At 36.4% G+C, this 14,647-nt stretch overlaps 1 protein-coding gene across 1 annotated transcript in view; it reads left to right on the top strand.

The window, feature by feature from the left end:
- UGGT2 (UDP-glucose glycoprotein glucosyltransferase 2) overlaps positions 1 to 14,647 on the top strand; it is a gene marked incomplete at its 3' end in the record, with an annotated part of 73,484 nt that overhangs the window by 9,291 nt on the left and 49,546 nt on the right. The window contains exons 4-9 of the mRNA XM_079539752.1: positions 491 to 603; positions 4,367 to 4,541; positions 7,089 to 7,185; positions 8,066 to 8,144; positions 11,354 to 11,454; positions 13,247 to 13,346. Coding sequence (XP_079395878.1) covers positions 491 to 603; positions 4,367 to 4,541; positions 7,089 to 7,185; positions 8,066 to 8,144; positions 11,354 to 11,454; positions 13,247 to 13,346 — 665 coding nt within the window. The remainder of the gene's footprint in view (positions 1 to 490; positions 604 to 4,366; positions 4,542 to 7,088; positions 7,186 to 8,065; positions 8,145 to 11,353; positions 11,455 to 13,246; positions 13,347 to 14,647) is intronic.

Below are 14,647 nucleotides of genomic sequence, written 5' to 3'. Positions count from 1 at the left end.
GTTTTATTTGTTTCTTTGTTTCTTTGTTGTTACATTGCTTTAAATACTGTAATGCGAATTCAGACATTTCCCAAAGCGTGAAATTTTCAAAGCATTTAGATCTGTTATTTAGTGGAATTCTCTTCCATTATTTTAATATTTCAGAATTAGAAAGATAGAGTAGTCAAATACTGACAGTAATTAAGATTAAAAATGCCTTTAGTTCAGTCTGTGACGCCAGCCTATGGAGGACATTTCTGAACCCCATCATTGCAGAACATTAATAGACTTGCATTTTCTGGAATCCGATCACATTTAATAGATTGCATCTCACAAAGTTTGGTCTCAATCTTCTAATATTTTCCATTACTGTTTTCACATGTACACAACTTTGAATGGGCTTAATTAGAAACACAACTCAATGACAGCTGTTATTTTAATCAGAGGGATGTGAGTTTAAGTTGAAGTGCAATCAAAGTATTCCGGTTAAGTATAATTGTTGAAATATTAGATTGCAGCTGATGAACCTCCACCAGAAGGCTGCAGTGCATTTGTGGTTATCCATGGGAAGCACACCTGTAAGACTAATGAAATTAAAAAGCTTCTGAAGAAGGCTAATAAGAGGTAAATGTAATGATTTTGTTTTAAGTGAAAAAAATACATTGCTAAAAAAGCAAAATGCATTATAGCACTTATACTTGTAATATTTTGGAATTTTACATTCTGTATACTTCATATTCTATATACTCTATATACATCCTCATAAATCAGTGCTTACATCATGTTTAAAATACACATTATTCCAAAAGAGTTACTTTTGGTTCTTGGATATTTTAAACACTCAGTGTTGTGGAAATTCATTAATTACATATCAAAATACACTTTTAAAATAAAATACAGAGCTTTGCTTCTCTAACCATGGGAATTTTTTTTTTTTTTTTGCCCTTTTTGTTGGTATGAGATAGTCAAGTTTACTCTACAGTATGCAAACATACCATTTCATGCTTCAGAGTCAGTACTTCTACCAGCAGTTTTTTATGTAGTCATTGTCAATGTATTTGAGGGTTTCTGAACTGTAGGAGTGAAAGAAGAATCTGCGTAAGCTGGCATAACTTTTCTTACCTTGTGCTAGACTTTGCACCTATCAAAACTCTGCAGGTTTTGTCCTGTAGAAACTAGCATCAGTCCAAAATGAGTTTCAGCCATGAGATAATGTAGAACCTATCCAAATAAATACATAATTGTGAAAGCAAAATGTTTGACCTGTATCAAAAGGAGATTTGAACCTGAAAGATAATGTAGTTGAGCCATAATTCTTGGAGTTTGATTTTGACCAAATGTAAACTGTGGGGGGAAAAAAAAATAAGAAATTACCATAGTGTCTGTATATACGGTTCTTATAAAGCAGTTTACTGCTCCTTTTAGGTGGATTCTGCAAGTTCTTCTTTCTGGAGATACTATTCCCAAATTTGCAAGATTCTAGAAAATTAGGATACTAAACAATAGAATTATAAAGTTTTCAAAGTTGAAAGAGACTACTGGGAATCATTAAATTAACTTTAAAAACTCACAGGAAAACTGAAGGGGTTTTTTTCGGTTGTTTTTCTGATTTTGTTTGGTTTGGGGTTTTTTTTTTGTGTGTGTGTGTGTATGTACAGGTTACATTGCAACCCTTATAGCTGCAGGGACAAAATCTTATTGAACTTCCTCTACTTTTACCAAGCCCAAAAATAGCTGAATCACTCAGATATTTAGAGTTCCCAGAGCTAAACTTTTACGAAAAAATGTTCCCCTCCAAGTAGTTTCCACTGTTATTTCCAGTTATGCTCTGGGTAGCATACGCTCAGTCACTTGTGCTGGAGACTTAGAGCTTTAGTGATATAAAGGGGCTGTGCTCCTCCTCTGTCTTTTCTGTGTGATGTACATAATGGCATATGGGATGGTGTTCTGTCTTGCTGTTGGCTCCTCTATCTCAGTTGTTCTTTTTGTCTGTGGATTTTAGGACAAGTAAATTTTTTTAATGATGTATGCTCCTCCCTTTTTTATTTCAAACTATTTTTCTTCTTGCTCTTTGCTTTTTTTTGTCTTTTGTCTGTCATAACTCCTTCAGTTAAGCCAGGCATAAGCTAGGTTTTCAGTTGTATTTTTAAGTTCCCTGTATGGAATGGGAACATGAAGAAATACTCCGTTTTTAGAGATTTTAGATTCAAATTTCAGTGAAAGAGAAATAAGAGCTTACAGCATTATTTTGTGTAGATCCATCAGCTCAGTCAGAGGTCTAGGAAGGCTCCAGCACTTTAGACTAAGGAGATCCCAAAAGGATAAGGTCTACATGTCAAGGTCAACATTTTATTTCTGCCATTCCTTTATGCAGCAGCCACCATGATTTGATTTATGTTATGTTCCAGTGGGCTGCGTGGCTCTAATAGGAACTATTTTGTGAAGATGCAAAGGCTGCTCAATAGCCTTGGACATTTCAAAGAAAAATCTTCAGTAGTAAAATGATTAGACTTGCATATCTTGAAAACAACACTACAATTTTGGGGGCATTTTCAGCCAAGAGCAGAAATATCTGATGCTGTTTTTGCAGCTGTCTCTACAAGTTGCCTGCAGTACTCTAGTAGCTGGCTAATGGCTGCCAGAACCCACATCCGCATTTATTTTATCATTTCTGCCTGCTGATCTTCTGTTCCTTACCTTTCAGGCAGCATTCACATGAGAGTGTCTTTTGGCAGGAAATTAATTAGCTCATAGCAGTAAGAAAACCAATTCTTCCATGGCTATTCAGTTTCAAAGAGAAACAGAGAATGGAGGCTTATCTTGGGTTCACTGAATGCTTTAGTTCCAAAATTACAGGTCATTATGGTAGCCTTGTGCTGTGTTATTTCACTCAGTGCTTAAGTTTTTAGTGAAGCTTGGTCGCTGTAACATGAAATGCATTCTTTAATACTGTCAGTGAGACAGCTGTTGGTACTTACTGAGAGCAGGAATCATTCATCTCCTCTGCCTAGGTGATTGGTGAAGGAAGGAGAAGCTCCCTTTATTTAGGTTTTTGGTGCCCTGTGAATGACTGCAGCAGTTGTATTCTCTCTGGGTGTGGGAAGAAAGTTTCAGAAGTCACATCACTACCTTTGCTTTCACAGGGACAAATCTGAATCTGTTCTTGAAGACAGCTTACTCATTCAAGAATTGTTTTAAATGTCCTGATGACACCTACTTTGCATTTCTTGTCCTGCAATGAGCAGGGGAAAGCTTACCTGAGACTTCTGCAACATATGGCTGCATGCTCACAAAGTTTTTCTCAAGCCAGGCTCCTTCTTTGGTCTCTGCCTTGCAAATGTTGACTCTTATTGCAACACCTACTAAGCTTACATAGGATGTCAAGGCCCTGAGCAGCTTGATACAAATTGACTCTACTTTGAGTGAGGGATTGAAACAGATGACCTCCAAAGATCCCTTCCAATGTAAATTATCTTGTGATTTTATAAGGAAGATGTTCCTAAGCTTTGCAGCACAGAAACTGTGGCATGTGGAATTCTTCTCAGACCTTACTAGTATGATTTTTGAATGAGTGTGTAGCTGCAGTACACACATTTATGCAGAATGTGTTGGGTTAGAATTTCTTGGCTTGCCTTGGGGAGATTTGGAGAGAGTTTATTGATCCTTCCAGTGTGACTGTACAAAAGCAACTTTGGAAAAAAAAAAAAAAGTGCTTATCAATAATTAGCACCTTGAGAATATTAGTTAATTGTATTATCTGTTACTTCCCCACTATTTATTCAAATAACATTTGCAGTCATCTAAGAAAATATTTAACTTATTGCAGGTGCAAAAGCGTAACTTTTCTACAGTCTTGGCATTGAATGAGGAGGGTAGGTGGGCAATTAAAATTAGCAAAATGACTAAATTAAAAAAGCTTGATGATGAGTGATAACCTCACTTAGTTTCCATGTGTGTTAGCAGCTTTCTCAAACTTTGCTGAATTTCCTTCTGCTGTTTTGTTACTCACTGATTGCTCTGCATATCTCTAATAGATATAATGTCATTTCAATTAAAATGTTCTTGCTGTAAGCAATTATTGCCCCAAATGCCGATGCTGTGCTTTTTATTTTGCTCTCTCTGTTGCAATTTGATAAAATACATTAAAGTACTTATAGTTGATGCTGATTTTTCAGTTTTTGAGACTTTAATTTGAAAAGTGGTGTTTTAAGTTCTTTTGTGAGCAACTGTGATCATTTTGAAATGGTTTTATGTAGCTCGTTCACATCTAGTGTGTGAATATAAGCTTATCATATAATCATTTTTCAATTTTGAAGTAGAAAAACTGCCACTGTTTTTATTTCACTTCTGAATACATAACAACACAATTATTTGTTTCTCAAATCAGACCCAGGCCATATCTTTTTAAAGGAGATCATAAATACCCAACTCTCAAAGAGGATGGCCCAGTTGTCGTTCTTTATGCAGAAATGGGCACAAGAGACTTTGTTAAATTCCACAGCATTTTATCTGAGAGGGCGCAAAAGGAGGAAATTGTTTATGTTCTCCGGCATTATGTTCAGGTATGCAATTCAAATTAACATTGATTCAGTAAGCTGTTAACATTCTATCTCTATTTTTCTTGGTTTTTGTTGTTTGTTTTTTTTTTTATAAACATGCTTTATACGTTGTTTTTTTTTTGCATAAGCCTAAATTATGTGTACTACACGTACAAGTTCTAATTTAGAATCACAGAATCATAGTCACCAAGGTTGGAAAACACCTCTGAGATCACCCAGTCCAAGCATCCACCTATCACCAATGTAGCCCACTAAACCATGTCCCTCAGTACAATATGTATATGTTTCCTGAGCACCTCCAGGGACACTGTCTCCACCACCTCCATTCCAGCCCATTCCAGCGCCTGGCTACTCTTTTGGAGAAGAGAGTATTTCCTAACATCCAAACTGAATTCAGCTTTTTGAAAGGATAGATAACAGCAGGACAAGGGAAAATGGTTTGAGGGAGAGAAGATTTAGGTTGGATGTCAGGGGGAAATTCTTTATTATGAGAGTGGTGAGGTGCTGGAACAGGCTGCCCAGAGAGGTTGTGGATGCCCCGTCCCTGGAGGTGTTCAAGGCCAGGTTGGATGGGGCCCTGGGCAGCCTGGTCTAGTATTAAATGGGGAGGTTGGTGGCCCTGCCTGTGGCAGGGGGTTGGAGATTCATGATCCTTGAGGTCCCTTCCAACCCTGGCCATTCTATGTTCTGTGAATCTCCCTTTGCACAACTTGAGGCCATTTGCTCTAATCCTGTTTCTAGTTACGTGGGAGAAGAGACTGACCTCCACTGCACTGCAACCTCCCTTACAAGTAGTTGCAGTTTGTTGTAGAAATTTTCTAGATGAAGTGGTAGACAATACAGCTGTAAAGTTGGGAAAGAAATGATGATATTATCAATCTTTTCCTCTAATCTCTGGTTATATTTCTGGAGTTTGTACACTGTATGAGGATCTTAGGTGAAACTTGGTGCAGAAGGCAGAACAAATTAGTTACAAGGTTTAGAAAAATGGGAGCTAGAATAGAAAATCAAGCTGAAAAATGAAATAATTAACTACATACGATTTTATAATTTTATATGTTCATTATAGTAAAGCAGGATGTCAAGAGTCAATGTCATTAGACAGTTTTGACATTTGTGTTCCTCAGTGTCAGTGAGGAATAGTGTCAGTATTTTAAAAACAATGTTTCTGAATGTTTTCCCTATCTTACTCTTAACGCAGAAACAAGACAAAACTAATTCCAGTATATGGAACCATATCATCTCCTGGTTTTGATTCTCAGAAAGTTTGTGTAATTTATATTCCTAGTATGGCTTTTAAATAGTGCAACTAATATAAAAATAGTCTGAAGCTCCGAGAGCAATTTTTGCAGGCGAGGCATTTCAGGGCAATGAGATCTGTGGTTTGCAGATTTTTTACAGAATTGTTTGCTCGCAGTAATGAAACAGAGAATTTGAGGAAGGCAAACTTAAATTCTAAGATGTGTAGGACTGTAGTTTTTACTGAACTTTTGGTTCTTTTATGTACCTACAATACTCAGTCTCCTTGCTCTTACCTGTCTATGCAAGGTGGTCCCACAAAATGCTTGTTGTCTTTTTCCCTGCACTTTCCCTTTCTATAAAACTGCCCTTTTCCTCCTTCCTCACAACTTCCTATTTTTCGGTTCCCACTGAGACTGATTCATTTTTCATTATATGCCAAGAGAGGGAGTGCTGAAGGAAGAGAGATGGTCTTTCTGCCGTCTTTTTCTTTTTATTTGCCAGAACCTCTTTAGAGAATGCAGAGCTCTCTGCATTGGGATTGGCTTAGATAACCTGTAGAGAAAACCCCAGTGCTGCTGGAGTTTTGACTTGTGAGCTGGAGGAGTCTCAACACAAAATGTTTCTTGGAAATCGCAAAATAAAGCTGAAGGGCTTTCATAAAGTTCTTGTTGTGCATTTGCAAATCACCTTTTGGAAAGAGGTTTTTCCTACATTTTGGGTGAATTAGAACACTTTTTCAGAAATAACTATCAGTAGTTACCCTGTTGAACATCAGACTTCCACTCCAAAGTTAGAAAATGTTAGTTGTTCTTACTGAAAAAACTGGCAACAAGATTTTGGCAGTAACACCTTGGTACAGTTTCTTAACTCTTTTGTTTTGAAGGTATCAGCCTGCTGCAGAAATAGAGAGATTTCTCCTAACATTCAGAAGACTGGCAAAACTACAACAATATGTGAACTGTTTAATATATTAATTGTAAGGCATCAATAATTGTAGAGTGCTACCAGCTCTGCTTGTTTCAATACTTCTAATAATATGTGAAGGGATTACAGCTTTGATAGCCTTTCCGTGCTCTATAGGAGATAAAATGAGTCCTTATTTTCTGTTTCTAATGTTCTCAATGCTGTCAGTGTGCCTGGCATTATTTTTTCTTTATCTACTGTTTTGTGCTTTGAATCATAAATTGAAAGATGAATTTAAGTTACAACTGTCATAACATTTTATAGTATTACATATTGTTAATCTTCTGTGGAGACAGTTTTTTAAGTTATGTTATTTTGTTCTGTTAAAATAATATCATCAAGCAGAAACCACGCTCCAGAAAAATGTATTTATCTGGATATGGTGTAGAACTTGCAATAAAGAGCACAGAATACAAAGCAGTAGATGACACACAGGTTAAAGGTATGTTGTGTTTGGTTTGGTTTTTTTTTCTTTCATTTATGGTATCCTATCAGAGATACTATTAAACTATGCTATCATTTGTAGCTATAAAGTCATTAATCTTTTGAAGGTTATACTTGTTATATTTATTTCTTTTTACACAATGAAAGCTTACACATTAAGAACTAAGGCATTAAAATACATGGAAACATTGTAAACAGCAGTGCTTAGGATATAGTTCATTGCTTAACCTACAATTATTGTTATCTGTTGCTGTACTTCAAAGTGTACCCCACTCTTTTTCCTTTCAATAACTAAAAAACTGTTTGATCTTTGATCTCCAACAATTTTGGATCTGTTGGTATCTCTGGTGAGGTGATTTTTTTCCTAAATTAGTTCAGATTTTTCTAATTTCTAAAATAATTTTTCATTCTTCTACCTCTCTTTTGGTAAGACTATGGTTCAATAACCTTTGAGCAACTTCAGAAGTAGATTAACTTTTTTTAAAGGAATCAGACTGTTCTCTGGCTTGTGTCCAATGTTGGAGATTCTTATTTGGCTGATAGGAGTTGTACCTTAACCACTCAATCAAACTGAGAAATTACTTTTATGGGAATTGAACTATTTAATCATAGCAGTTTAATTTATATTGAAATTCTAAACATTAGATGAACTAAATTAAAAAAAAAAAAAATTGAACATTGGTGTGTTCTGCGAAGTGATTCATTCTGGTGCCAAAAATATGAAGGCAAAGATATAAATCTAATTGAAATTGCATCTGGGAGTGACAGCTTTCTGATTATATGTTTCTGTTAACAGTTTTATAATTAGCAAGAATTATATATCGGAGTACTTCAGTAACTTTCTTTTTTTGTACTGCATATATGTGCTGTGTGTTCAGTAACAAATGAAACCAGAAAAGAGGAAGATGAGGAGGAGGAAGAAAGTGATGTCCAAGGATTTCTCTTTGGAAAATTAAAGTGAGTTGTCAGAAGTTATAATGGAACTCTTGCATTTGTTTCCAAAATGTGAACACTCCCCCTGCCCCCCCTCTCCCGTCCCTTTCTCTATACATATAGAAGAAGGGAAATCTGTGTGGAAAATGCTTTCGTTCTCTGTGGCTGAAAATTCTGATTAATTCGTTATTGTATGCCTCGTTAGTGTAAAGATGCAATCATTGTTTAGTCTACTAATTTCAATGTATTGCTTTTAGCCTTCTGATTTTCTTCAAATGTATGCAATAAACTATTTTCAAAGGCAGAAATTCCCTCTGAGAAACAAGACCTTAGATACAGACATGAAAAAATTGGTGTGTTTGCAAAGTGAATAGTCATAAATTTCCTGGGCTTAAGGGGTGATATATTTATTTGTTAATTTGTGTTCTGCTCTTGCAGGAACTTCTGTTTCCAAGTTACAGTCTGTTAATCCAATTGATAGAAGAAATTGGATGCTACTCTCCTATTGAGATCTGTGGGCTATTTCTGGTCATTCATTGATTGATTCATTTCATGATTGCAACCATCAAAAGTGCTTCCCTTTTCCTGAAGCAGGATTGTAGGTCTTCTTTAGTGTCATTTTCTCTTATCTTTTAAAGCAAAAAGTGAACTTGTAGATATTCTCACCAAACTTTATGGCTTCCCAGAGTTTTGATCTGCTAAATCCTACCGTTTTTAAGATAAACACATCGAGATAGAAGTGCAAGCTTTCTTATCGCTGCTTCTATCTGTAGAGAGACCTTTTGCAGCAGGTTAAATCAGATACTTATGGCATATTTTTATCTGAGCTTTTTCCTTCTTGGATTGTGCTAGGTTTAGCTATACTTAGGCTCTTCGTGTTGCACTGTAGCCAATTTGTGAAGCTGTCAGATGATTACTCAGAAACCAGTGTTTCTAGGATCTCATTTTTTCCATTTTTCATACTGGAGATGAAAGAGATGTGACAAGAATCTTTAGATTGTCCCTCAGTTATAGCCATGCCAAAGCTTATTCTTCTCTTAGCTATGAAATATTGTCTTTCTAAGATGTTATAACTTCTGCTTATATCCATAACTGCTTGGTTATGCAAAATAACATAATTCATGATAATACATGATAATACATACCCACAGAAGGACAGCTTCTTTTAAGTAGTCTTTACATGTGCCCAATTTTGTGTTTACATTGATCTGTAGTATAAATGATCAACAGAAACAAAGTAGCAAGCGTCAATATTCAATCTTGATTGTAGCTTGTAGCTAAGTCTAATTACTCAATTGCCTTTAATTCACAGAAGAGCTGGGGGTGTAAAGAAAAAAAAAAAATCAATATAAGTTTGCTAGGAATACAGTTAAAATCGTAATTAGAAAGTTCAAAACTAGTTAAAAGTGCTAATTCATGGAGGAATTTATAGGAGTACAAACCATGTTTGTCATTTCTACTTGTATCATTTCTGTTATAAGAAAAAAGATGTTTTCTATCTTTGCTTCCCTTTTCAGTTAAGCCTGCTTTCTTCGAGGAACCTAGATTTCATTTTAATCCAGAACAGCAAACATCATATATGATTTTTATTTTTTTTTTTCCTATAAAGGGTAACATTCTTTTATAAAAAGCATCCAACAGCTAAAAAAGATTTTGGGGAAAGGAGCACAAAATTACTTATGAAACTTCTTCATATATACAGTGAGATGAAATATTATGGAAATCAGTCTTGATGCTTTAAATATATGGTTTTTAGCTACTTTTTACTTCTTGTTCTATAATCTCATAGAAGAGTCTTAAGAAATCTAAAGGAGATTGTTTGCCATTGGAGAGTCGTATCACAGGCTGAGGTTTTGCTTTCAAAGCTTCATTGCCCAACTGTTTTGGGAAAAGATCATGGAATCACCAAGATTGAAAAAGACCTCCAAGATCATCCAGTCCAGCTGTCCACTTATTACCAGTATTTCCCCTCCAAACCATGTTCCTCAGTACAACATCTAAATGTTTCTTGAACCCCTCCAGGATGGTGGCTCCACCATCTCCCTGGGAAGCCCATTCCAGAACGTCATTGCTCTTTCGATGAAATTTTTCCTAACGTCCAACTTGAATCTCTCCTGGTGCAACTTGAGGCCATTCCCTCTAGTCCTGTGTTACATAGGAGAAGAGGCCAATACCCACCTTGCCACAACCTCCCTTCAGGTAATTGCAGAGAGCAATGATGTCTCCCCTCAGCCTCCTTTTCTCCAGAATAAACAATCCCAGTTCCTTCAGCTGCTTCTCATAAGACATGTGCTCCCAACTCCTCACAGCTTCGTTGCCCTTCTCTGGACACGCTCCAGGACCTCAATGTCTTTCCTGTAGTGAGGGGCCCAAAACCGAACACAGTACTTGAGGTGCGGCCTCACCAGTGCTGAGTACAGGAGGATGATCACCTCCCTCCTCCTGCTGGCAGCACTATTTCAGGATGCTGCTGACCTTCTTGGCCTGCTGGGCAAATTGCTGGCTCATGTTTAGGCGAGTGTTGATCAATACCCCCAGTCCATTTCTTACGCACATTCTTCCAGCCACTCTGCCCCAAGCCTGTAGCATTGCCTGGGGTTGTGGCCAAAGTGCAGGACCCAGCACTTAGTCTTGTGGAACTTCATCCCATTGGTCTCAGCCCAGCTATCCAGCCTCTCCAGATCTCTGTGTGGGACCTTCTTATTGCCAGGCAGATCAACACTTCTTCCCAACTTGGTGTCATCTGCAAACTTACTGAGGGTGCACTCAATGCCCTCATCCAGGTCATCAGTAATGTTACTGAAGAGGAAAGACCCCGATACCAACCTCTGTGGATCACCACTAGTGACCTGTCACCAGGTGGATGTATCTGCATTTACCACATAGCCAAGTTTTTGGGCAGCTGTGCTTGTCTTCAAGTCTAACTAGTGCCTTGTGTGCTCAGTAGCTTGATTTTGGCAGTGTTGTTAATTTATGAAAGATTCTCCTGCCTGGCATTCTCATTCCCTACTGCCACTAGCTTGCTTATGTGTTTCATGGGTAATACAACAAGCTGTGTGTTACTGTACAATTCTGGTTGATTATACAGTTAATATACCATTAGGTATGTTTTATGCTGTGGTAAACTAACTGTACAGTTTAGTTTATAACAACTTTCAGTTTCATGCAGTAGATAAATCAGACATTGATGGATATCATTAATTTTATCTTCATTTTAAAACATTTTGATATAGACAATTGCATCCTGACCTGAAAAATAATCTGAAAGAGTTTAAAAAACATCTAATTGAAACTACAAACAGCATGGAACCACTAAAGGTTTGGGAATTACAAGGTATGTAGAATAGTTTTCTGTATTATCACAGTGCTATTTTCCTTTATTGTGTTGATGTACCAGTATTCTAATACTTTTTTTTTAATTAAATAAGCATATAGTTTCATTAAAAACAGTACTATATCAGGTATTTTAAAAGAACATGTTACTTCTTATGCTAGCATTATGTGACAGAAATTGGAGGAACGTTGAATTCATTTTATGTGATGGAGGACCAATATTAGATTTACTGATTTTAAACACAGAAATGAAATTGCAGTTTTCTGATGGACATGGTATTTCAAATGTTAAAGTTAGTTTCAGCTCTGATCTCTTTAGTGTCTACCTTTAAAAGCGAGTATAAGGTTTCTGTTTAGTGGTTGCCTTTTCTGTGGTGATGCTGTATAAACAGAAATGAAATTGGTGCTGCAATCCAGACAGCCAGCTCATACAGGTGTTGAAATTATTCAAGCTGGGAAGCTGTTTGTTCAGTGCCAGAAAAGTTGGTACTGACTTAAGAGGAGTACATTTGAGACCTTTTTAGTTGAGGTCTTCAGCTCTGTCTTTGTATGGTACACTGACACTTGTCATCCTGACGCGATTGTTTTCTCCAGTTCATTCTCAGTAGCTAATGATACTAGCTGTGTTAGTGGCTCAGCTACTTTCTGGTTTTCTTGATTTAACTTCCAAGTAAGAATTTAACCAAATTTAACCAAAACTCCTTCAGCTGTCAGGCAAACCCTAAACACTATTCAAGAATCCAGTTTAAGAGCCGTATGTTTTAGATAAGTAATTAGATTTGCTATTCATAATGAAAAACGATGCACAGAGTATCGATGTGATATTCCCTTTAATAACTCATTCTTTTATCTGTGTGAGCACCTTCTTGATTTCTAGTGCTTCATTAGCTTTCAAAGCATACTTTGAGATCTAATTTAAGCTCTGACTCATCTTTTTCCCCAAGATGCCCTACACTGCTCTCTCATCTGTGTTGAGTGCCAAAACAGGGAGGTCTTTAAATACAAGTCTCTGACAAGAGAAAACCAAGAAAGTACAAAGACATACCTGCTTTCCTCAAGGGGATTTGAATATCTGTGCTCTAAGCTGTTCAGCATTAGATGGAAAAGATTAGTAATTTTGAACGATTATGCAAGGCTTTTAAGTACACATCCCCAGTGCACAGCAGATGAGGCATTATTACCTGTAGTAGCAATAACAACTCGGTATTGCTTCACTTGGTCACAGCTCATGTGGTTGTTGAAAGAGATCTGAAATGTTGGTTATGAAAACAGTGATCTCATTATTAAAAGTATTGCTATAAAATTAAGAAATTTCTAGTGAACTGTCCACCTCTCAAACTCACCTTCTCATTCCACTCGGGTGCACCTTATATCAGGCTAACTCAGAATACAGTCAGAATCAGTACTGACTTCTTAGATTTATTCTATCAGTTCTCTGAAAAACCTGTGAAGTCCCGGAGCTATAAAGACCTTTTTCTGCAGTGCAGTGGGTTGATCCATATCTACGTTTGAACATGATATATTTATAATACTGATGTAATGCCATGTATTATCTTATTTCAGTACGTTTTTGTAAAACCTGGAAATTGCATTTATATTTTGCACAAGATGCCCAAACAGAAGTTGTTTGGGAAGCCCTGATTTTGGTGCTTTCAGCTTCTTAGATGCCTGTCTTTTCAACCTCTGTAATCTTGTAAAATGTCTAATTGAAACATTAGAAAAAAATAAAGTGTATATGGAAAGGTTTTCTGATTGTAGGCAATATTGATATTACCAGTGGTTTTTTTTCCCAGATCTTAGCTTTCAAGCAGCTGCTCGAATTATGTCTACCCCTGCTTATGATGCCTTAAAGGTGATGAAAGACATAGCTCAGAACTTCCCAATAAGAGCCAGGTATGATACTTCAACTTGTTTTTCAAATTCTGTTTTTACGTTTGTTTTTGAATTTAATAACTGCAATTCTGATTTATACCCAAATTCTGCAGTCAGGTATTCATGTTTTACAGCTTGCTAGATGCATTCCAGACAGTTTCATTGCGTAGATAATAATTCCTCGGAGAATTCATGATTGGTCTCTTAAATGTTTTCCTTCTCTTGCATGAGGTATCCTATAGGCATCCTAACCCTTCATGCACTCGTGGTTGAAGGCCTAGTCCTGGCTTTTACTGGAATTACATTTTCACAGATGCAAAGTTCTGTTGAATTAATAGCAGATCTACTTGCACTAAGAGTAGACAAAATTCTGTTAATTTCATAGGAGATCGACCCACGCTTAGTTCTAAGTACAATATTGTTTATTAGATATGATCCTGGCTTCTGTATGTTAGAGTTTTTACAGGGAAGGATCTGTCTTCAATTACAGGTTAGTTAACAAAAGATCAAGGTAAATAGATTAATAACAATTTCCTTTGTGCTAATATCAAGGATTGCTTTCCTGCAAGACAATTGTACTGCAAATGAGAAATGTTTTTCTCTACATTTAATAAGTTCTTCACGTAATTTATCAGCACTATTTGCTTGAAGTACTGAATTAAAGATGATGCTAAATACGGTCTTTAACTCAGTGTGCTTTCACATTTTATAACTCTTGTTTAACTATCATGTAATGTTTCAATGTCATCTCTGATTTTCTGCTAGCAAAAATCTGCACTGTAATGGAAGTAAAATAAGGTTTAAAATTCCTGAAACATAATTATTACAAAATGGTAACGTACGAGTTTACACGTGGATTAGCAACTAGGAAATGCAGCTTTTCATTACAAAGGAGTAGAAATGTACATAATGTTGAACTGCAAGGTCAGTTCTATTCTGTAAAGTACTGGAGAGAAGACAGCATGAAATAGTCTAGGTGGCATTCAGGTCACTGATTTCAAAAGCCATTAACTGTTATATCCCACTCCAACTCCCACTGTCTGTTTGTGGCACTGCAGAACAATTTACCTACTCTTGAACCATTTTATTTCGATTTTTCTGGGGAAAAATATAAGACTTTAAATCTACTAAAAGGGAAGTTCAGTTCTCGTCCTGTATAATTTACTGTTATCTTGAATGTGAAAGGTTACAAATATTTAAATAATTTAAAAAATCAGTAGGTCTCCATTGACAACAATCATAAATCAGAGGGGTACTGTCTAAAAAGAGTGTCCAAAAATTATTTTACATTCCACATAGTTTAGATATGAAATTGCCTGTTC

The sequence above is a fragment of the Tetrao urogallus genome, assembly GCF_951394365.1.
Source record: "Tetrao urogallus genome assembly, chromosome: 1".
NCBI classification, from domain to species: Eukaryota; Metazoa; Chordata; class Aves; order Galliformes; family Phasianidae; genus Tetrao; species Tetrao urogallus.
Note: the sequence above shows the minus strand (reverse complement) of the source record. Positions and strands in the feature narration are given on the sequence as shown.